Source organism: Megalopta genalis, chromosome 8 (assembly GCF_051020955.1).
Source record: "Megalopta genalis isolate 19385.01 chromosome 8, iyMegGena1_principal, whole genome shotgun sequence".
Taxonomy (NCBI): Eukaryota; Metazoa; Arthropoda; class Insecta; order Hymenoptera; family Halictidae; genus Megalopta; species Megalopta genalis.
In genome coordinates this window covers 16,976,867-17,000,320 of record NC_135020.1, presented here as the reverse complement: position 1 = coordinate 17,000,320, position 23,454 = coordinate 16,976,867, and the positions used below count along the sequence as shown (strand labels likewise).

The window sequence follows — 23,454 nt, the reverse complement described above, 5'->3', positions numbered from 1 at the left end:
AGACGGTTTTATTTGGTAAAATTAACAATTTTATTACTAATATTTACTTATTCGCTTGACGTTAGCATATACCATGTACATAATAAACGAAAAACCCAGGGATAATCAAATACTTATAAAAGTTAAAAATTCAAATTGCTGCTGTAGAGAGAGTGGTATTTAGCAAAGCAAGGAACAATATATAATGGCACTTCGCACGTCGAACACCAATACCGTGATTCTTTTCTAATATTATTTTTGTTTTATTATAAATATTCTGAACATCTTGAAATTTGAGAATATGTTTTTGTTTTCCTTAAAATTACAATTTGAATAGCCAATGGTCACTACTTCTTACGCACGACGAGTATACTCGTCATGTCACAAGATATTGTCATTTCTCCATGACGAGTGTACTCGTCGAACACAGCTAACTGGTTAAGGGAGTGTTAAGGACGTGTTCGACGTCGGAACTGCGAAACTTGTAATAATTATTCTACATCTAATTATTCTCTTATTCTACGTCTAGTTAAGTTTGACGTTTCTTGACGTGTTTGTAGTGTTAGTCGCGACTAGACCGCGGATCTTTATGTTAAATTACGATTGTCTGCATCAAGTGCAAGACGTTTAAGACTAGGGCAATCTTATTTCTCTCTTAAATAGTTTTAGTAAGTTGTAATTAACATGCAGCGAGAAGAGATTAGTAGAGGGAAGGGATTTTCGGGACTCAAGGACCCAACTCAAGGACTCAAGCGACGAAGTCCCGATGCTGGGCCTTGTCACAGGCGACGACATTTTCCGAGATTCTTATATGAGAGGCAATTCTCCCTTCGTTTTCAAGGGTAACGAATTTCCCTCTCCTTCTTTTTAGCAATTCGGAAACTCGTCAACTGGGATAACCGTACATCCTTAAGCGAGTCGAATCGGGTTCTTTAGAAAGCGTTGGACAGTCGAACGACACATAGCAAACGTATCGCCGCGATATTTTCTTTCGATAGGAATTATTATCGTTGTTGTTTCGTTATTGCTATTTTCCTACGTTGCCGTTGCTATCGTTTTCTCGTTGTTGTTATATCGTTGATTAGTTCATTGTTCTTGTAGTTTTGCAAACATATCTATTATTTGTTATACCATACACGAGTGCTGTTTATTATTTATTGCACACGTTAACATCTCTACAAGCACATCAACATTTTTAGCTTCTCTTGTCTTTTTTCACTGTTGCTATTGTTTTCTCATTGTTGTTATATCGTTTATTAGTTCATTGTTCTTGTAGTTTTGCAAACATATCTATTATTTGTTATACCATACACGAGTGCTGTTTATTATTTATTGCACACGTTAACATCTCTACAAGCACATCAACATTTTTAGCTTCTCTTGTCTTTTTTCACTGTTGCTATTGTTTTCTCATTGTTGTTATATCGTTTATTAGTTCATTGTTCTTGTAGTTTTGCAAACATATCTATTATTTGTTATACCATACACGCGCGCTGTTTATTATTTATTACACACGCTAGCATCTCTACAAGCACTTGTCTCTTGTCTTTTTTCACTATTCCATGTTTCACCTATACATTTTTCCCATAAATGTATAAACTTCGTGGTCTAGTCATGGCACAATATTTAGAAGATTCAATGTATTGTTGGCTCTTTCTAGAACAAAGGACACACCAGTAAATCTAAAGTGAATCCACTATTAACTCCTTGGCCTGTAACATCCCGTCGAATTCGTTATGAATATTTGGAACACGATTCATTAAATATGGATGTTACTCGTATCTTTTTAATCGAAAGTTCTACCCTTTTATCATCAATATTTAACACTTCGAGTGCCATGTCAAGATAATTGCTCATATTTGAAAATTAATTTGCACGCTGCTCTATTGCATCTCCCAAATTTTATTAGAATCCGCGCGAAACATAAGAATATTGAGTTAAAATTTGAATTTGAATAATTTTCATTTAAATAAATTCTTCATACTTCAATTTTTTGCGAAATTGTCGAGGTAGTTGACGCAGCAGTGAAGGTGTTAAACATTGAAGCCGAGGCTGGTATATAATAAATATAAATTATCTATCTATGCCATCTGAAATGTACTGCAACATACTCGACACATTTAGATTAACCGCGTCAAAGTCAATTCTTAAAGAACTCTAACAGGCCACAAATTTAAATTAAAAGATTAATAGAAGCAACGAAAGCGACGAAAATTAAAAATGCAATAACTACGTTACGACAAATGTCGATTATTTATTTTCAGTGTCACGGTCTCCGTCTCGTGCAGATTTGACGCCGGTTGTAAATTCTGAAACTATTTCGAAACGAATGTCGACGCTGAGTGAAATGTGTAAATAAATTGTTGCGAAATAATTGAGCGATGTGGATGGAGAGGTAATTCGAGAGGCGATAGGAACGGATATTTCCCGGCTATTTTCTGTACTCGAGTTTGATGCGAACTGTAAACGTTGTAAGTGTCGCACGGATTCTACATAAAGAGTAGCAATTTCTCGGTCTAATTGAAGCGCCGCTGGCAACTGCACGTGCAGCGCAGTTGATTTCACACGAGCTGCACCGCGAGAAAAATGCGGATCCGTACATATTCAGCGACGCCTGCAGCTCTCTTGTGTCTCTTGTTTCGAATGTAGAAGTCACATGCAGTTTTAACACGGTCGCTGGCCAGAGAACATTGTTCGAGGAGCTCGAAACAAAGCCGTCGAACTGTAAGCGGGTTATATCGGGAAACGTATGTATTCATATGCATGTACTCATTCATACCGTACCAAACATTTCATTTAACCGTACTAAACATTTTCGTTTCAAACATTCGAACGTCCCGATTTTAAGCGTCACCCGAGGAATATTTAAATAGCGACGAGAATCATATTCACGTTAGAAATCGGTGAAACCTGCGCTTCTGAAAATATGGTTTAGGAATTATTGATGTTGATATTTTATATAATTCACAGTTAATAATAATTTAATTAATAATCTTATATAATTTAATTGTAATCAACGAAGCTCGTAAACTGAGGATCCAATATTCTCTTCACTTGCGCCTGATATATGGTTGACTCGCACTACTGAAAATATCTCTTGCGAATCGTCAGGCTTGCTATTGGCTTAAACTACTGAAAATTGTTCGGTAAAAATATACACTATTTAAATAGCGACGAGAATCATTTTCAGGTTAGAAATCGGTGAAACCTGTGCTTCTGAAAATATGATTCAGGAATTATTGATATTGTTGATATTTTATATAATTCAATTAATAATAATAACTTAATTAATCATTTTATATAATTTAACTGTAATTAACGAAGCTCCTAAAATGAGAATCCAATATTCTGTTCACATGCGCCTGATATACGGTTGGCTCGCACTACTAAAAATATCCCTTGTGAATCGTCAAGCTTGTTATTGACTTGAACTACTGAAAATTGTTCGGTAAATTTGCAGTTTAGTGACTTTGCCCTAACTGCGGTTATTTTTCATCGGACTTTCTTTAAAACATTTTATTTCATCGTTAAAAAGAAATATAAAAATTATTATTAAATATTAGGGAATATTAAAATATTAAAATTAAATTTTGAAAGTCGTCCGGTGAAATATAAGCGCCTTTTTGGGGCAAAGTCATTAAACTGCACATTTACCAACTGTTCTGCACAAAAATGTTTTATGAATTCAGAACATACGAATTTTATGGGACAGTGTGAAAGAGAATTATTATGTAGGATGCGAAAAGTTTGTACGTCAGTTAGGGAGCGAGAAAGAGAGAGGGAGAGAGAGAGAGAGAGAGAGAGGGAGAGAGAGAGATGCGGTGCTATTGAGACGCGACATGTGTATGAAGCCAAGTATGAAGCAGCGGCGAGCGGCCGGTCCGAGTAACCAAGTGGCGTTTTTTAAGGCACGTGTGCGACTGGGCTGTTTGCAGATTTGGCGAGGCGGGAAGTCAAAACGGGGTCACTTGCGATCGAATCTGCGTCGTGATATCATCGAGAGTTTGAAGATAAAGCACGCAGTAACTTCTCCCTAATTGACGCTCGGATTGTACACAAAAATGGACAATTTGGGAAGAGGAGATACGATTATTCGAGCCTTGCGGCTCGTTTTTATAGTTGTTGACAATCGATAACTATAAAACAATCGTATCTCCTCTTTTCAAATTGTCTATTTTTGTGTGCAATCTCAGCACCAATCAGCGAGAATTTTTTTTTTTTTACTGTGTTGCATTTCATCGAAGTATCTTTCTATTTTCTCGACGTGAACCAAAAATTCAAATTCCACAATTATAAGTAACTTTAATAAATACCATCGAGATAAAACAGTATAAAACATCAAAATCGGTATCTCTATTGTTGCTTTTACGCGCTAACAGTCGATTATAAATAGGAACACATATTTTCTGATAAGTAATACAAAATGAATATGTTTCGCTTCAGATATAATCAAATCTTTATCATGTTCGTAGTTGCAGAAAATTGCTAGATTATTCTACCACCGAGGAAAAATTCTGCCAACTTTTAACAAATGAGATAACTAGATAAATTTATATGTTAAATCTCTTACTCGACACCTATATACGGACAACATTTCGCAATGGTAATTAAGAATACCGAAAACTTCGTCGCCTCGTACAATTATCTTCTACCGACCGAGGCTGATCTTGAGATCAGAATCCTTATAATTGTGTGACTAGTTCCACTAATGTTCAAAGTGGGAAGAAACATTCTCTCATCGTGTTCGCTGTAAGTCACTCCAAACAGATCCTCGATCTAATCCCACGGAGTCCCTACCTGTTTCGAACGCAAAGCACGCATGTTTGTTCGAAAAGAGACCAACATCGAGAAACTGCCGCCCCATTCCTTCAGCTTTATCACTGAAGTACACAAGAAAAATGTAATTCGCAGCCGAGGAACGTTCCCAGCTGGCAATTTCACGCGTCGCTATTTTTTGTCCCCGGGTGTGGACCATTAAATCTTCAACAGAAACAACCGTTCTTCCTGTTTCCATCGTCTCGTTCGAATCCGTGGGAGACGTGCTCCGCGCGACGAATCGAAGCGTTCTATCGGCAACAGCGCTTTTTATATAAAACGATGATCGCGTCCTGTACAGGAGCATTTTTCTCGAAGCACGCGAGACATCGTTCGATTCTGCTCACATCGGATGAGACCACGAGGACGCAACATTTTCCTAATACAGTAATTTCTCCCGAATTCGCGCCGAGATTGCGCACAAAAATGGACAATTTGGGAAGAGAAGATACGATTATTCGAATCTCGCGTCTCGTTTTTATAGTTTTTGACAACCGATAACTATAAAAACGAGCCGCGATAATCGTATCTCCTCGAACAATTGTATCTCCTTTTCCCAAATTGTCCATTTTTTTGTGCGCAATCTCGGCGCGAATTAGAGAAAAATTATCGTATTACTTTCGTTTCAATTTCTCTGATCGTATTTCAATAATCGCACTGTGCATTTCCATAACTTCGTGTACTGAACAGCATCAATATTTTCTATTAATTATGAAAACTATCGAATCTCCTAATCGTATCTCCTCTTCTCAAATTGGCCATCTTTGTGCGCAATCTGAGCGCGAATTAGAGAAAAATTATTATATTACTTTCGTTTCAATTGCTCTGATCGTATTTCAATAATCGCACCGTGCATTTCCATAACTTGGTGTATTGAATAGCGCCAATATTTTCTTTTCATTACGAAAACTAGCAGCCTGTAAAACGATCGAGATCTATTAAGAGATCCCCAAGAATAATAAGTTAGTAGGTGCAAACATTAATTTAACATAAGATCTTTGTTACTTTAGAATCATTAACACGTCTAATTAAAAATTACCAGTCTAATAAATATTTTCATCTGTATGTGCCATTGACGAACTCCAAATCAATGTTTAAACTTATTTTCTTTTCATTGTCGGGAGAAAATTAATGCCATATGCACGCATAGAAAATGAAACATAGTTTCAAATTTAGTCAAGTTTATATCTTTGTTAATTTAATATGCCGTTAATACTTTGCGCATCAGCAGTTTTATAATTTTATTATTTTCTACCATTGAAGATTCCTTAAAAAATTCTTTTAAAGCGACAGCAATTCTATCCACAATAAAACAAATTATTTGTATCCACATAATGTGTAACAACTTCTTCTGAAATTGTTATTTAAAAGAAAATTGTCGAGCTTCGTTCACGCGTAGCTCAACGATTGAGAAATCCTGTGAATAAGCTTCCGGTAAGAAAGGATTATCGGGTTAATGTACTCCTGCTTTTATGGTTTTTATACAAGATTCCTAGCGAAGTATAAACGCATCCCTTCAAGGTCATCCTTTTTACGATAACACACATCCAATGAGAGCAGAAATTATTCGTTCGTGAAATAACGTCATGCGAATATCTTCGCTTCACTGCACCTCCCCTAAATGGCTTATTCAATTCAAGTCTGTCGATAGCCATCAAGTCTATACGTTGAAAGTCCTAGCGTCGTTCTTTGTTCCCGAACGAACGAATACAGCGTATTTTCAGGCGGCGTGCGCAGCCCCGTAACGCAAACTAATTGAATCGGTATCCGCGGCAATTTTGGGGAAACTAGCAACAGCCAGCGGGACTTTATTCGCGCCACCCTGTATACTCGAAGGAACAAGCTGAATACCAACTAGGCGAAGCCAATCGTCCGGCTCCTGACCTGTTCCGGGATAAAAGCTCGCGAGGAACGGGTTGCACGGCTTAACATGGACCCGGTGGCGCCGAGCGCCCCGTGTCAAAGGCGGAAACTTACCTTTGAGCGGAAACGTAAACCGCGCGTGCAACTGCGTCCGCATGAATATGTAACAAGCGACGGGAAGTCCCGCTCGGGACGACCGATGATTTCGGGCCAATTAAAGTAGCGGCCGCTGATCGATTCGCGGGATCTTAATTAACCGTCATCGGGACCCGCTCGAGCCTCCAACGATAACCCGAGCGACGAGCGATAATAGCATGTTTGTCATGGTGAAACATATATAAGTGAACGAAAGATTAACACCTTGGGCGCCTCGTCGGTCACATATGGGTGACACTAATTTTTGACCAATTTTGAAAATTCATTTTCACTGTAATGTATTCGAACAAACTGAATTTGACTAGGGTGTTTTGGATGCGAAAGAGTTCCAACGTCATTCATTGTGATAAATATGGGCGACATATGAGTGACAAATATAGGTTATAAATGGGTGACACTAATTTTTGACCAATTTTGAACATTCATTTTCGCTATAATGTATTCAAACAAATCTAATTTGATTAGGATGTTTCGGATGTGAAAGAGTTCCAACGTCATCCATTGTGATAAATTTCAACTTTCTAGTCTCGGTTTAATTCATTAAATTGCGTTGACTTTGAGGGAATTTTAGTGGTTAATTGTCGGCGCTGAACGTGTTAAATTTTGCGAAAGAGCTCGTCCCAGAGTATTAAGAATATTTCTTTGGAGCATTAGGTTGTAGGTTTTAATTACTTGTTTACTATTAATGGAGTTTGATGACGTTTGTCTTTAAGAGGCCGAAGCAATTGAACCATGAACTGGTAGAGTAAATTCTCCCCAATTGACACTCAGATTGTACACAAAAATGGACAATTTGGGAAGAGGAGGTACGATTATTTTTATAGTTACCGATCGTCAACAAATAATAAAAATGGGCTGTAGGGCTCAAACAATCGTATCTCCTGTTCCCAGATTGTTCATTTTTTGTGTACAATCTGAGCGTCAATTAAGGAGAATTTAGTGTACTTCGTTCGATTCAAAGTACTTTTCACTAGGATGTTTTTAAAGATTTTGTAAATGTCTACGAAGACGCTACTATTGTTTAGGACTACATAATTAAAATTATAGGAAACAAATAAAAACCATCTCGTTTGCAATACTCTTCTAAAGTAGTTGCATTTCTTAATAGACAAGAAATGTTTCTATAACACAGGGTCTCGTAAAATATAATCAATGATCTTTATTTGAGAAAATGATGTTCGTAGAAATATTTCTTAGATCCTTAATGAAGATCGTAAACAATATTAGTCTATATTTCATAAACGCATTCGACCAATTATGTTTTCTTTGCTCCAACAATATTTTTTGATTCTGTCATTTTCTTTGATTCAGTCTTGCTTGCTTCAGTCTTGAATGAATTTCAACTACTCTAACACAGACTACAACGAGTCACATGCAAGATGACTTGAAAAATAAAACACCGTGTATCATTTCGATGCACTCATTTAAAATGAGAAAACATCACACGGCAATGCCAAGTGGCCAGTAATTAACGTATACACGCCCCACGTAAGTACGCTTCGTTGATCTAAGGTAATCTCGATAATATTTCACCTGATAAGCTTCATAGCTTCGGTGCTAATTTCACTAAAACCATAAACTAGGAGCAATATTCTCTTAGGATATTCGTCTAAAACCCGCGCGTTAAGCGTTCACCCTGCGGAACATATCCTGTCCTCACTTCCAAAAATTTGCGTACACGTAACTTGATTCAGCTGTATTTGCATACATCATTTTACAATTTATATTTATGTTTTATGGAGTACCGGCAGTGTAGTAATTGGAACATTGTAAATACAACGTGATTCAGTACGAAGTTCCATTTGTAATTCACAAACTAAAGCAAAAATGAATTTCGTTCTTGAACAATTTTAACATTGCAACCTGTACAATGTTGACTTTAATTGTATTTCATATTCCGTCTCATTTCATGCGTTCACGTTCGACATCGGATACGATGCATAAACATCCGCAATCTGAATATCAAATTTTCCGTCGACGCATCCGGCATTGCGCCACGCAGATGTACAAAGAATTTTTCTTGGATCTGCGATGAGGATCTTTGTCTCTTGGAGCATGGGACTAAGGATCGATTCGATTCGATTCGAAGGACCATGATGCTGTCAAGAACTTTTTCTAGGATCTGTGACAAGGATCTTCGCTTCGAGCAAAATGGTAAGGATCCATGTGATTCGGCTAACGTGTCTCCCTAATTGATGCTGAGATTCTGCACAAAAGTGGACAATTTCGGAAGAGGAGATACGATTATTCGAGTGTTGCGATTCGTTTTCATAGTTGTTGACAATCGGTATCTCGTCTTCTCGAACTGTCTACTTTTTTGTACAATCTGAGCGTCAATTAGGGCGAAATTACTGTACAGTAAATTCCCTCTAATTGACGCTCAGAAAAATGGACAATTTGGGAAGAGGGGATACGATTATTCGAGTGTTGCGATTCGTTTTTATAGTTGTTGACAATCGGTATCTCGTCTTCTCGAACTGTCTACTTTTTTGTACAATCTGAGCGTCAATTAGGGCGAAATTACTGTACAGTAAATTCCCTCTAATTGACGCTCAGAAAAATGGACAATTTTGGAAGAGGGGATACGATTATTCGAGTGTTGCGATTCGTTTTTATAGTTGTTGACAATCGGTATCTCGTCTTCTCGAACTGTCTACTTTTTTGTACAATCTGAGCGTCAATTAGGGCGAAATTACTGTACAGTAAATTCCCTCTAATTGACGCTCAGAAAAATGGACAATTTGGGAAGAGGGGATACGATTATTCGAGCCTTGCGGCCCATACGATTATTCGTTTTTATAGCTGTTGACAATCGATAACTATAATAACGAGCCGCAAGGCTCGAATAATCGTGTCTCCTCTTCCGAAATTCTCCATAAGCCTCGATCAGCGAGACTTTATTATATTTCCCATCTTCAATTTCCAGTTCACGGTGGCAGGACATTTCGAAATCTTCTGTACAACGATGCCACGGTAATATTAAACAAGGGCTCGTTCTTAATGTTGTTTCTGGTACTTCATAATTTGCTACAATAAATCAAATCTGTGTTGATCAAATAAGTACTTTTTCAATCGTTCCTCCAAAGCATTAGTAACTTTTAAATTCGTCAAACTAGATTCTGCAACCTTCAAAATTTTCCCAATTTTAGTCTCCGATATTCTGCGATGATCTGCTGCCAACATGGCGTCTGACAGCTACGAGGGTTTCCCGCCTATTGTAATACTTGTTATATCAGCGTTTAAGCACATTCAGTGCGAGACTGTTGATTCGCGAGATCCTACACGTTATCTCGCCCAGATCCAAAAATATGCAAACTCCAAGCGTCTAGATTCGGACAGACGCTTATAGTCGCCGATTGTTAACAACTATTAAAACGAACTGCGATGCTCGAATACAGTAATGTGTCCCTAACTGACGCTCAGATTGCTTCCAAAAATGGACAATTTGGGGAGAGAAGATACGATTATTCGAGCTTTGCAGCTCGTTTTTATAGTAGTTGACAATTCGTAACTATGAAAATGAACCGCAAGGCTCGAATAATCGTATCTTCTCATCCTAAATTGTCCATTTTTATGGACAAGATAATAATGCCCTGGACCAAGATAATAAGAATGTACATATTAAGAGCGAAGTATCAACGAAGTACGCGGGTCCGAATTCTTCAGGGCAGTCGTATAAAGCTTCCAAGACGTATCGTAACGAACGATCATTATACAGTAACGCGATTCAGGTTGCATCTGACGGACGACCTATCGCAGGTTCGACCGCGGAAGTCGCGTCGACTTCGTCGCGAGAGTTAACGCGGGATTGTTAGAAATTCAGTTGCCAATTTGCCTCGTGGACCGAGGAGTAGCCCGATCGTGTGTCAAAGCGTCGCGAGCAAAAGTTTGTTGCGCGGAGGAGCGCGTGGCCGAACGAGTGTCAAAGTTCGTGGTCGCGTTTCGGGATCGCAGCAATCGCAACCTACGGCCAACCGGGGAAACTATTCCTACGGGGGCGCGTTCTCTCTTTTCGCGGAGCAAGTCTCGGGCGAGACGACCAGGCAAATGAGATGCCACGCGAAAAACGAATAGATTATCGGGGGGTAGCCGGCGGAATATCAACTATGAAGCAACAATCGAGATGTCGTCGACGCCGGGACGCCGTCGACGGAAACGGACTATCGAGCGTCAGGACTTCGAAAAGCGGCGAGATCGCTGCCAGATAGCGACGACACTTTTCGCCGGCTCGCCTTCCGGTGACCCTGAGCTGATCCGCTCCCGGAAAAGCTGTCCGGGAGATAGATGCTTCTCGACTAATGATTGGGAAAGTTCCATGACGACGTGATTCGCCATGGGAATGGTTGCGCGGAGTTTCCGATGGCTAGACTGCAAATACATCTGCGAATTCGATTTCAAAACAAGCACCGTATTAAATTTAATTCGGTCACGAAGTTGGGCTAGTGTTTTAATGGTTTTGTGAGCTGAGGATGCACGAGGAGGAATCTGCATCGCAGTGACAGACAGGAGGCTGATTAACTCCGAACCTACCGTGCCAGTTTTATGAAAGGACGTTACGAAGACTCGTTCGGGAAAAACGATTGATTAGATAATAAAAATGGTGAAACGTCTAAATATATTTAACGCTAGACTTGCGGAGCATAAAAAACAGCTGTTTTATATTAGCTTTTAAAAGTAACAATAAGACACTTATTCTGACACTTGTTCTGTTAACAAGTGTTGTTGTAACATTAGCCATAAGTAACATATACATTGAATAAATAACTCTAATATAAATACTAATAAATGTTTAGATACTGATAGATGTATCTTTGCGATATGGATAATCGTGAATTAAAAAATTAGTGACCCGCCATTTTGACAGGTTTCGTAAATCTAGTGTCAATGTCGTCATTCTCATAGAGCAACACGCGTTAGTCATTTCAGAGCTCGGTAGGTTTAGTGTCTCAGTCCTTTTGAAACGATTTTATGAAAAACAGTAACACTTTATCCGAAAAGTTCTTTGGTTTATAAAATGATTTCATGCTTCAGTTATCGGGAAAATATTTTCAGAAGTCACTTTTATCGGCTGGTTGACAGAACCTAACGCTTTATTTTAGGAGTTGTTGATTCGTGTTTCTAGACTTCTAAATTGTTTACTGCGTTAGTATTTAACAGTCCTTTGATTACGTTATTTTGTAGGGCAAATGTCTATAATTGAAAGGAAAAGTAAAGTAGAAGCGCAGTCGATTATCGCCAATGCCATCTCAAAACGTTTTATAGTTAACTAGAGAGTAATCGATCTCTAAGGAGGTCAACATCACCTCAGCATAAGAAACCTAAATTCCTATTCGATAGAAAACGATTTTGCTATACACACATTCATAGGTAAAGAAACCTACGATCGAATCACAATTTTAAAAAAATGTCTGTTTACAGAAAGAATAGAGAACTATGAAACACTGATTTCGTTCTCATAATCGCATCGGTGTATAATGTACGCAAACCTAAATTCTTGTTCAATAGAGAAAAATGTTGCGTATACTCGTTTCGAGATGAAACAAAGCTAAGAAAGCGAGCGTCGTATAACACTCGAATTCATTGTTAAACTTCTAATTAAACATGTTTCTTAATATCTCAGCTAGATACCATTACCTCTAAAAGAGGTGACAGACATACATGGAACGTTGTCAAATCACAATTAAGCCTACCCTGTAATTAATACTAGAACTGCCGAGCAATCAAAGCGACTCGACATTAATGTCCTGTACAAATTGCAAAAATCTATGGATATGCAAATAAACGGGAATCGAAATTATTTTCTTCGATTATTAGAAATGAAAAATTAATTTCTGCACTAATATATTCAGTGTATCAAATTTGTTTAGGCTCTGCTAAATACAAGAAGATTCAGTTAATTTCAATTTTGATTTCATTTTGCTCTAATGAACTCCTGCAATTTATCATATGCCCTCATTTATTTGTTTATTCCATAAAGTAGCGACATCCATCTCTGGCAAGATTCTTTAAAAAAAACTTTCGCAACTAGTCTGAGAGGACATTCGAAATCATTGAATAAAATGAATCACCATGCCAGGATAATCAAGGTAATAAAGAATGCACCGAAAGCAGTGAAAACAAACCGAGGCACTGTAAAATCGAGTCCTCTCTTTCATTTTGAACGCGGCAGTTCTAGATTCCGGAAAAGAATCCGAACAATCCCCGTGAGATCAGGTTCGTGTTCCGACATCCGAGAACCTGACGTCGAACGAGGACCGATCGAAAATGAAAAAAATCGTACTCACTGTCTTTCACGCAGAATGCGCCGATAATCCAGAGTGGGAAGAGTGGCACGATGAACACGTTCCAGTGCCTAGCGTTCGCATTGCACCGTAGACTCCTCCCGACGTGCAGCCTAAGGTAAATCATGATCGTTCCACGTGAACCCTCCGCGGCTCGATCATAGCAACCGATCGCCAAGCATCATCAGCATCGTGATCCCGCCGGATCTCGCTGTCGACCAGCGACCTGTACACCGTGTTTCTCGTTCACGGGCACCTGGTTCCGCAAGCCTCGTCCCGCGTGCCCGTAGCACACGTCTCGCGCATCATCGCTTCGCGACGCGTCGCGAGCCTCGACGATCGAGCAACTTCTCGCGGGATCCTCGCGATCGTGCTGACGGAGCAGAGATCCACGTTCGAACGGGAGCCAGCCGGCGACTCGATGGATCACCACGGAAACGGAACCGACGACGATCCGGGACGCAGTCGGATTACCACGGTGTACACGCACTATCAATCACTGCGGAATCATTCGATGACTCGCACGGATCCCGATCACTTCAACAGCAACAACGAGGACGCGAGCAACAGCATCCCTCGGCCGGATCGCACGCGACCGCACGCTCTCCTCGTTTCATCCTGCGAACCCGAGAACAACCGAACCGTACCGATATCATCCAAATATCTAGCATCTACAAGAATCCTGCGGCCTGCTAATTCAGGAGGACCGAGGACACCGATCCCACAGGATACGGCACACTTTCCCTGGTACCATTCCCTCTCGCTCGACCCTCGCCGAGCGAGTTTTCTCGCTCTGCCGAACTTTCGAAAACTTTCCCACTGGAACTATCGTTCGTTCCTGGTTACGCGTTCGACGCGGTGTTCCTCCTTGGATCGCTCTTGGTTATCCAGTGGACGCCGATTTCACCGAACAGAAAACCGCGGAAGCCGACGTATCGCGCGCGCCACTCGCACTCGAGCGAGATTTCGCTCGCCCCCGTACACTGTAGCACCGAGCCGCGCGGTGCACACACGGTGAGCTATCGCGGACGACGTTAGTGTCGCCACTGTCGAGCCTGCTGCCACCACCACTCCGTTTGCCACCACCAGGGTTGGAACCCCCCACCGATCCTCCGTTTGCATCCCCCACCGAGTGGCGCGCGGCGACGGACACCGGTGTGTGACACCGTCGCGACGCAGACCGACACGCGCCGGCCCCTGCAGCCGGCAGGAAGGTCGACGCCGACGTCGACGGCCACGTCGTGGTGGCTCGTCGTCGTCGTCGTCGTCGTCGTCGTCGGCGGCGTCGTCCTCGTCCTCATCGTCGTCGTTGTCGTTGTCCTCGAGTCGTGGTGCTTCGTCGATCGAAAAGAGGCCCTGTTGTACGCGCCCGCGCACACGCTTTACCTCGCATGCGTATCGAACTATTCACATCACGCTCTCTCACCCTCGCGAGCTTTTTCCCTCTAGCCAATACACTCCACTGGCCGATTTTTCCTGGCCGATTTTTTAACAATTAACTCTCTGCCGAGACGACTCCGAGCGAGTCGTCTCGCGAAGGTAAACCGGGTCTGTGTCGAGTTCCGCTAGAATTTTCTTAGATAAGTTGCAAGCTTCGATGACGTACTTGGCTGCTCTATTTAACGCTACTGATTTCAGATGGTGTATTCGAAAGTTGTTTAAATTGCAAGGACTATTTCATTGGTCGCGATCGAATAGATTTCTTGAACCGAGCATACGCTGTCGTAAGAATTGTATTCTTTTTATTCTTCTGCAACATTTGTATGACTGATAATCTTTCATTTTCTCTATTTCCTGTACTATATATGTTTTTTATGTCTATATATATATAGCCATAGAGAGAGAGAGAGAGAGAGAGAGAGAGAGAGAGAGAGAGAGAGGGAGAGAGCAGACATAAAAAACATATATAGTACAGGAAATAGAGTAAGAGAGAGAGAGAGAGAGAAAGAGCTTGAGAGATATATTGTATATATATATATATATATGCAATAATGTCTCCCTAATTGACGCTCAGATTGAGAACGGAAATGAATAATTTGGGAACATTTATTTTTACAATATTTTGATATGCAAACGTTTTATTATCTAATATCATTAGGTATTATATAGTAGAGAACTTGAATGAAATTTTTAGATAATAGAATGTTTTGGTATTAGGACGTTACAAAAATAAATCTTCTGATCAGAGGAGCCCTACTCAGTATTATAGTAATTTCTTCCTAATTCGCGCTCAGATTGAGCACGAAAATGGACAATTTGGGAAGAGGAAATACGATTATTCGAGATTTGCAGCTCGTTTTTTATGGTTATCGATCGTCAACAACTATAAAAAACGAGCCACAAGGCTCGAACAATCGTGTCTCCTCTTCCAAAATTGTCCATTTTTGTGGACAATCTGAACGTCAATTAAGGAGATATTACTGTATTACGCTATACCTTACTTTTTCTTCATACCTTCTACGTTGTTTCATTGCATACATTTTTTATTTATTGTACTCGTGTGATGGCAATACAAAATCTCTTTTTATACTTCTTTTCGTTTTCACCCGTCCATTATTATTATTATTATTATTATTATTATTCCTATTATTATCATTATCATCATTATTCAAATTGTAAGAACTTCTAATAATTTCGATCTTGTCGCGAAGTTACAAGCGTCGGTCATGTTTGGGTGACGATAGTTTCGTGGCAACTGTCACGTGTCGGTGACACCTGGGTGACAGAAACTTTTTATCACACCAGAAGCTCAGAATTTGATCCATTAACCTTGCATTATGACAACGCGTCAGACGCGTGACACAAATTTCAGACATAATCTACAAGATATGTTATAAATATATTAATCTACTAAAATATTATTCGTGTGTATTAATTTCGATTATTCCGTTATCAAAGTCTCGTTCGAAAAACTGATTCTGTATTGTGTCCATTGAGCTGGAACAGAATTCTGCGGCTATGAAGAACATCGCCGCGAGACACAATTTATGAAAATTTAATTTAATGCATTAATTGTACTGTAGCATGCAGGATTCGTGTATTTATCTGACAAAAAGACATCGTAAAAGTAAATCTTATAGACTCGAAAAAATTATGCAATTGAGCGGCGATATCTTGGAAGTTAAAACGTGCGACTTGCGACGTTCTTCCTTGCAACGGCAGAATTAACCGTGCGATATCAAGGAGGACCAAAAGCGCAGGCTAAACAAGAAGGAATTACGTGGTATCTCGACGCTATTAATTCGTATACCTTCCAGCACATAAGCGAATCGGCTGGCGAGCAGCAAAACCAATTTGTCCCGGCTCAGAACCGGAAGCGGTCGCTCTGCCTACCACCGTTTCCGCCCGGTTCCTCCGCAATGATCCAGCGGCGCGGCTACGGGTCGCATTCGGATCGGTCCGCGTCGCAATGTCGGGAATTAACATAAATTCCCACTCTCGTCCGTCTCCATTCGCCTTCTTTCGCCTGATAGAGAGTCCTGAGACCTCACGGGTGCACCGAGAAAACGGGAAGAGGATCGTTGCCTGCGAAGCGACCTTTTCTAGTAAAAATTTTAAATTTTATTGGACGTTTCTGAAACTCGCCGATCAATGGTTTCTTTCAAATAATTGGAAAAGTTCGTGTAAAATTAATACTTTCCTCGATTTACGATCGATAGAAGTTGTGCGTTTTGTTTGCACGAAAGGGCGTATTCTACGCATAGAATTGTTCGTCTCCGAAATGGCGCCGTCTCAAGGATCACCGAACGGGTTCAGAAGCTAGCGAGCAACGTTAACATTTACTTCGAATGGACGGAGAATGGCAACAGTCCTTGGACTTTTACCCTCCACAGACGGCTTTGCCAGAAGCTCTCGTACACAAAGCATGCTTGCGCTCGGGAAAAGGAAAAATTCCAGGGGCCCGCGTTTATGCGAACTTTCTTCTTCAAGGTGAGTCGACCGCCATCCCCTAAGGATCATCTCATTTATTTCTGGTGCGTTGCGTGGGCTAGAGACGGGCAAACGCTATCTTCAAATATAGCGGAACGAATAAAGAATTCAAAGTGTACCAGTCAGCGGAAGCAAATGAAATAGACAATCCCCCTTTACAATTTTATATCAATTCGAAAGAACGGTGCGTTGCGCGTTAACACGTTCCGTGCCGAGCTTTTTTTACTCGAATCTTCACACTTTGATATTTTACTAAAACTTGATGTATTACGTGCAATTATTAATTCTGGTACACATAACAACGTAACAAAAACTTATCAACGCCCATTCTTGCGGTGGAAATTGATTCTTCGGTTCTAAATTTCTTGTAAACAATTTGTTCAGTTCACTAAGTAAACATGCAAGCGTGTACCATCGATGGTACACGTGGCACGGAACGTGTTAAATAGTCACTTTATACAGTGAAGAATGTACATTGTTGATTTACATTGTTAAAGTTGATCCATCGTCGCAAATCAGGACAGAAAGAACAGCATGTTCTGCGATACATGGCCTTTCGAAATAGTGTGAAATGTACAGTGGCCCACAAAAGTGTTCGTACACCTTCTGAAACGTAATAACTTTTTTAAAACTTGACTAAACGATTTGAATTTTTTTTAGGTGATAGAGGGGCCAGTCTATTAGACGATGACTGAAATGCCTTTTGTAAATTTTGTTATTACTTGGGATGACAAAAAAAGATAAGAAGCTCTCGTTTCTTTTAACTTTTTTATCGGAGCCTGTAACAAAAATTGAAAGAACGCTTTTCATAGATCTTGGTCACTTTTAGATTTGTGCTGAGAATTTGTTCGAAAAGATTTCAAAAACTGCTGATTTCTTCTAGTTTTCGTTAAAAAAACATTCATAAAAAAACATTCAAAACATTAAAAAAATAAAACATAAAAAAAGTTTTTGCCATCATTGATTTGTTGTAACTCGTAACAACGTCAGCCGATTCCGATAAAATTTTACCGAGATCCACGAGAGGGGCATTCTTTAAATTTCCGTTATAAGCTCGGATAAAAAAGTTAAAAAAGTTTTTTATTTCTTTTTATCATTCCAAGTAATATCAAAATTTAAAAAAAAACATTTTTGTCATCGTTCGCTATCGTCTAAAAAGAATTCAAATCTCGTAATTCTGTTTTTAAAAAGTTATTGCGAAGTTATTACGAACACCTTTGTGGTCCACTGTACCCTGTAGATTGACTTTGTTGGAATTGAAGCTGTGTCGCAAATCGATACAAAAAATCGGTACGAATTTGCAGTACGATCGAGTACATAATAAAATAACTAAATAGAAAATCATAAAAATATAGAATCCATCTTTTACTTTGCAACGCAGCTTCGCTAACAGCTTCGCAAATGAAATTCTTCGCTTAAAAAATCCTCATCGTCTGCGCTTTAAAGATAATTTATTAAATGATTATCGCTCCGTTTCACAAACGACGTTGTCCGAATTTCCAAAAATCAAGGAGCGAGGAGCTTGACATTCGATCCAGGGTGGCGTTTCCAAAAAGAATATCGCATCCTCGTGTCTCAGCCTGTCGGCAGGGTTAATCTTGTTTGTTCCGTTGTTTGACAGGGCAGGAGCATTCGAACGTTGTCAATCTTCGAAGAGTGTACATACTCAAGAGGAAGATTTTTTCGTATATAAATTGCCACACCCCTATTCGTCTCCGTGCTTCCTGATCCCCGCCTCCGCGTCCGTCCCATTTTTCTGTTTTCTCTGACCGTTTTCTGTTCTTTCACCCCCCGTAACGAAACTCATTCGGACTCGTGTCTGCCCGAGTCTCTCGGTGAAACGGGTTCGTCCCGTGTAAGAATGCGAGCCACTAGAGAGACAAAGATATCGACAAAGGGAGAAAAAGAACTCGCGAGAGAAAGCAGAAGCAGTCAGAAGGGAAGACGGAATTCCTATTAATTCCAAATAAAGCGACATTTTCCCCGGTGACGTTTGAATAGGGACGTGAATCGAACCGGTCAATTATACCGGAGAATCGAATGCAAATTCTCCGTCGTGTTCCTCCTTGGCCTTCGTCCCGTCGCCTTCCGCCTCTCTTTTTCCTCGACCTTTCCTAATCCTTGGGGTGTCGGTTTCCACCCGCACTTGTTTCCATTTCCTCGTGCCGTCCATTTCTCCGCTACCTCTGCCACCCTTCTCCCACGATGACAGGAGGGAAGCCGAGTCTTTGCGCAACGGCGTCGATCGCGGAAAACTCACGTAGCCGATGAAGACGTCGAGCAGATGTGGAAACGACGAAGCTCCAACATTTCTATTAACGTCGAACAACCGGCGACCGTCGTTGTAGAACAGGTCGCGCTGTTCAATTAAAAAAGAGAAACAAATTCGCTCTGTTCTCCCTCTGATCTTGCGGCTCTTTAAGACCGTTCTTTTCATCCCGCCAGCCAGCCCGCACACTATGTCCGCCCATCTGCCCGATTTCTCTAACGCTCCTCCTCGGCACGTTAATCTTGTTTCCCCCACACCCTCCCTCGCTCCCGGGTTCCTCTATTCCTCCCCTCTTTTTTTTCTATAAATTAGTTTGCTTAATCCATTCGCTTTGCTTCGGCTCGTTTCCGTGGCTGCGTGTTCCCAACCCCGCGCAACAAACTTTTCCTCGACGGCAACCCGTCTTTTTATCTACCCTTCTTCCATCCGTTTTTATCGTCGCGAAAGTTTGCCGGCGAAAAAAAGTACCAGCCAAGACAAAGAATGCCGCGGGAAGTTTGATGAACCACAAAGTTTCGATTCTAAATAGACTTAATTAGCGCAGAATCCTGGCCGAGTCTGCCGCTCCTTTCCTTCGCTTATGCTGTTTATCGTTTGCAACGAAGTTCCGGTTTCTTTGAACAATTTGATTTCGTGTAGCTACGTCGCGAAGCGTCGAATTCGATGTAACATTTGGATCGTTTTCGAAGGAAGTATGCAAGCTTTTATTGTTCTTTTTTTTCCTTTTTTCTATTGGCGAAGGAGTAGGCCGAAATTCAAGGTGGTCGTTAGTAGGAACGATATCGATGGCAGGGAAAGCAAAGGTGCAATTACGGAGGCGGAAGCGGAACATTGGAGGACGGGGAAGTAAAAATAGGAAAAAATTGGTACGTTTCATTCACGGTAATTGGACGCCATTGCTTGTAACTGCGCGCGGGCACCGATGCAAATGCGGCCATTGTCAAAATTAAAGCAGATCCTTTTCCTTCCGGCCGCCGCCACGTCGTTGAATCTCGGAACGAGTGCAATCTTGCGAATTTCTCAAAGTTCCGCTTAAAATAAACATCGATTGGTTCGCTTACTGTTAGGGCTTAACGAAGCTTACCGTGCCACGGCTCTCTCTCTCTCGAATGTTCCGCCGGAATACGAAGTTTTATTAAGCAAACAGAAAATTCGCAACAGTAAAAACGGGGACGGTCGTTTATTTAACGACTGCCGGATTCCTCGGAACTCTCTATCCGTGTGATTAAACGATACTTTCGAATCCGTGGTCCAAGGAAACTCAAAACGTTTCGTAAATATTTGCTTCGTGCCGCGAACATATTTATACTTTTCTTGCTCCGAAAACACACAAAGCGGCCGAAAGAAAATAGTTCAAATAATCGAGATCAAAGCCTAGAAAAAGCATTCGAGTGGAAAAATTAGTGATCAGCAGTCGTTCCGTGTTTTACACAATGATAAAACGTGAATCGGACGGCGTACCAATTTTTGACATCTCTGCTGTACGAGTTTCGCAATGGAAGTACAGCATCAATTGCCGCAAACAATATTTATGCCGCTTACCGAGGACATGTTTCATCGCTCGTACGTGCACAAAATGGCTGGCTTGATTTCATAAAGGAAATTTCGATTGCGAAGATCAACCACGTTTTCGACGTTCAATTGATTTAGACGAGGACACAATTCGTAATCTAGTGGGGATGGTGCTACGTGAAATTTATCGGTTCGAGAGATATCAGAAACTTTGAACGCCCCAAAATGATCAGCCCATAGTTATTTAACAATAGGTTCAGCATTGGCTTCGAAGCAACTGTTTTATATTGTTACGTAAAAATAACACGCAAATATTTGTACAGACTTTTTACAATTTTTATTCAGCGTCCAAATCTTTAATACGATTAAATCGATGAAAGGCAATAATCGACGAGTTTTCATCGATCGAATTGATCGTTTGATGAAATTAATCGTCAATTGTCGATTAAAAGAAACAATTAATAATTGTTGGTTTTTTAATGGAATTCGTAAGATGTTTCGATGTAATTAATTACGATTGACGAGTGACAGTAATATTTCGTTCATTGGGATCAACGATTAAAGCGAATGTAATCGCTAATTGCGATTAACGATTAACAGTAATAATTAAATCGTTAGTCGTCGATTGATTTTCTGCCTAATTATGCTTTTCTTACGATATATGTTCAATGAAACAAAATTGAATAAAATCCTATCCCCATACAAATGTATCCTTGCAATTTTAACCCTTTGCACTCGAGGGACGACACCGAGACGCCATTAAAAATTGTTATGTCACGTCTCGAAATAATGTTATTAATCAAATTTCTTTATATTTAAAGAGCTGTTGAAAGCGTAACTGTTGCATGGGTCGCAATATTCAATTTCATATGCATAAAATGCATTAGGTCATATAAAAAGGGAAAACCGTGGGTCGAGAAAACTATTTTAAATTTTGCATTAATTCGGCTTCGAGGACAAATGGTTAATAATTGCTAATTAAATTTGGAACGTTTCAAAACAATGCGATCCGTAAACGTAGCGTCAAAGGAAACGGGAACGGTAAACGGCACGAACTCCTGGGACGACATAATCTGTAAAAGCAAATTGTCAGGATTTCAATCCACAAAAGTTACAAAGAAGAAAGAGGCTACATAATTTCTCTCAGAACCAACCGATTCTACGCGAACAGTTCTCGCGCGGTGTTCGACGACAACTTCTCCGGAAGGAATGCTCGAGCAGAGAATTTCGAGAGTACAGAATCATCTGAAAAAAAACCTCGGGAACAGGGTCAGACAACTCACACGTGGGTACGAACTTTTTTCATTACGTTTGTTCGTTCACGCTATGAAACGTCCTGTAGACGCGGAAGAATTTCATTCGATGTTATCGATCCGCGTTTTTTTCAACCAAGAATCGTCTGCATCTAGCACCGCGGTCGTTACACAGAGTCCTGTGTATAGAAAATTACCCCTGGCATTCCATAAATACCGCGTGGGTGTATTTGACTAAGAGGAAGTTCGCTGGAAAGGGAGACGGGGGGAGAGAGAAGCAAGCCTACGGAGCCGCGGAATTCATGTTCAAATGCAACGTCCTCATTAACGCATTCATCCGTTGATACCGGCATCGTCATCGGGACTATGATTACCATCGCGTTTCGTTTTCATCGATGACTTTTCGATGCGCGCCCTCCTTCAGTCCCCAACGGGAACGCTCGTCTCGTCGCGCAGTGGTCCAGACGCACCAAATATTCGAGCATCGTTCAGAAATCCATCTGCTACCTGCTCTTCGATTACCTGTACAGTCATATGGGCCGATACGCTTCCTATCTGGTCCCACAAAAATTTCTCATTTCGAGAACGAGGCGGAGATTGCAAGTCTCTGTATGAAAAATCTGTTTAGAACGGATAATGTGGCGAAGTTTATCAATCAATCCAATTGGGGTGTTTATGCCCGTGGCTCGGATGCTTCTGTCTGTCTCGATGAACGTACGGTAACGATATTCATCTGGTATACAGATGTCGCTTTGGACTAACGCTTATTTGCGAGTGCTGCAATGAACTTTTATTTTCTCCCAAGTTTTGCTGGTTGGTTCAAACAATACGTGGTTACGAAGCAATACGTGTTAGTTACTTTTACGCTCGGTAGGTTTAGTGTTAAAGTCGCTTAGCCGTTATATTTTTGTTTGTATTTGATGAAGTTGTTGACTTTGATTCTACTTCTAAGATAACATACAAATAAACGTAATCGAAAGGGACACAACTGAAAAACGTCAATGGTTTCTTTTTTCTTTTAGAAAAATCCATTCTCTCTAAACAATTTTGTTTAGTCACTCGTTGGCCGATATAAGTGCTGATATCTATTTCTTATTTACAAAGAAATCGTCTGTACTGATTTATCGACAGAATGATCTATGATAAAGATGTGGTTTGCACCGCGTAACTCATTTTCAAAGGAAAGTGGAGTTACACTGATTGACATCTGAACCGTTCACATATTGTATAAAATACTGCATAGTTTTTTAAGAAATACTATTTCATTCTGTACTTGTGTACATAATCGATGGGATTTGAATTCGACTGCATTGTCTTATCTAGAAACATGCAATTAACCCCTTGACATACAAATAAAGCGGAATTTTGTGCATCCGTAAAATACTATTTAACACGT

At 40.4% G+C, this 23,454-nt stretch overlaps 1 protein-coding gene across 1 annotated transcript in view; it reads right to left on the bottom strand.

The window, feature by feature from the left end:
• The window catches only part of LOC117227649 (neural cell adhesion molecule 2), a 634,847-nt gene extending 620,714 nt beyond the window's left edge, over window positions 1–14,133 (bottom strand). Inside the window, exon 1 of the mRNA XM_033483085.2 lies at window positions 13,098–14,133. Within this exon, the coding sequence (XP_033338976.1) occupies window positions 13,098–13,221 (124 nt within the window). The 5' untranslated portion in view covers window positions 13,222–14,133. The remainder of the gene's footprint in view (window positions 1–13,097) is intronic.
• Window positions 14,134–23,454: the final 9,321 nt, after the last annotated feature.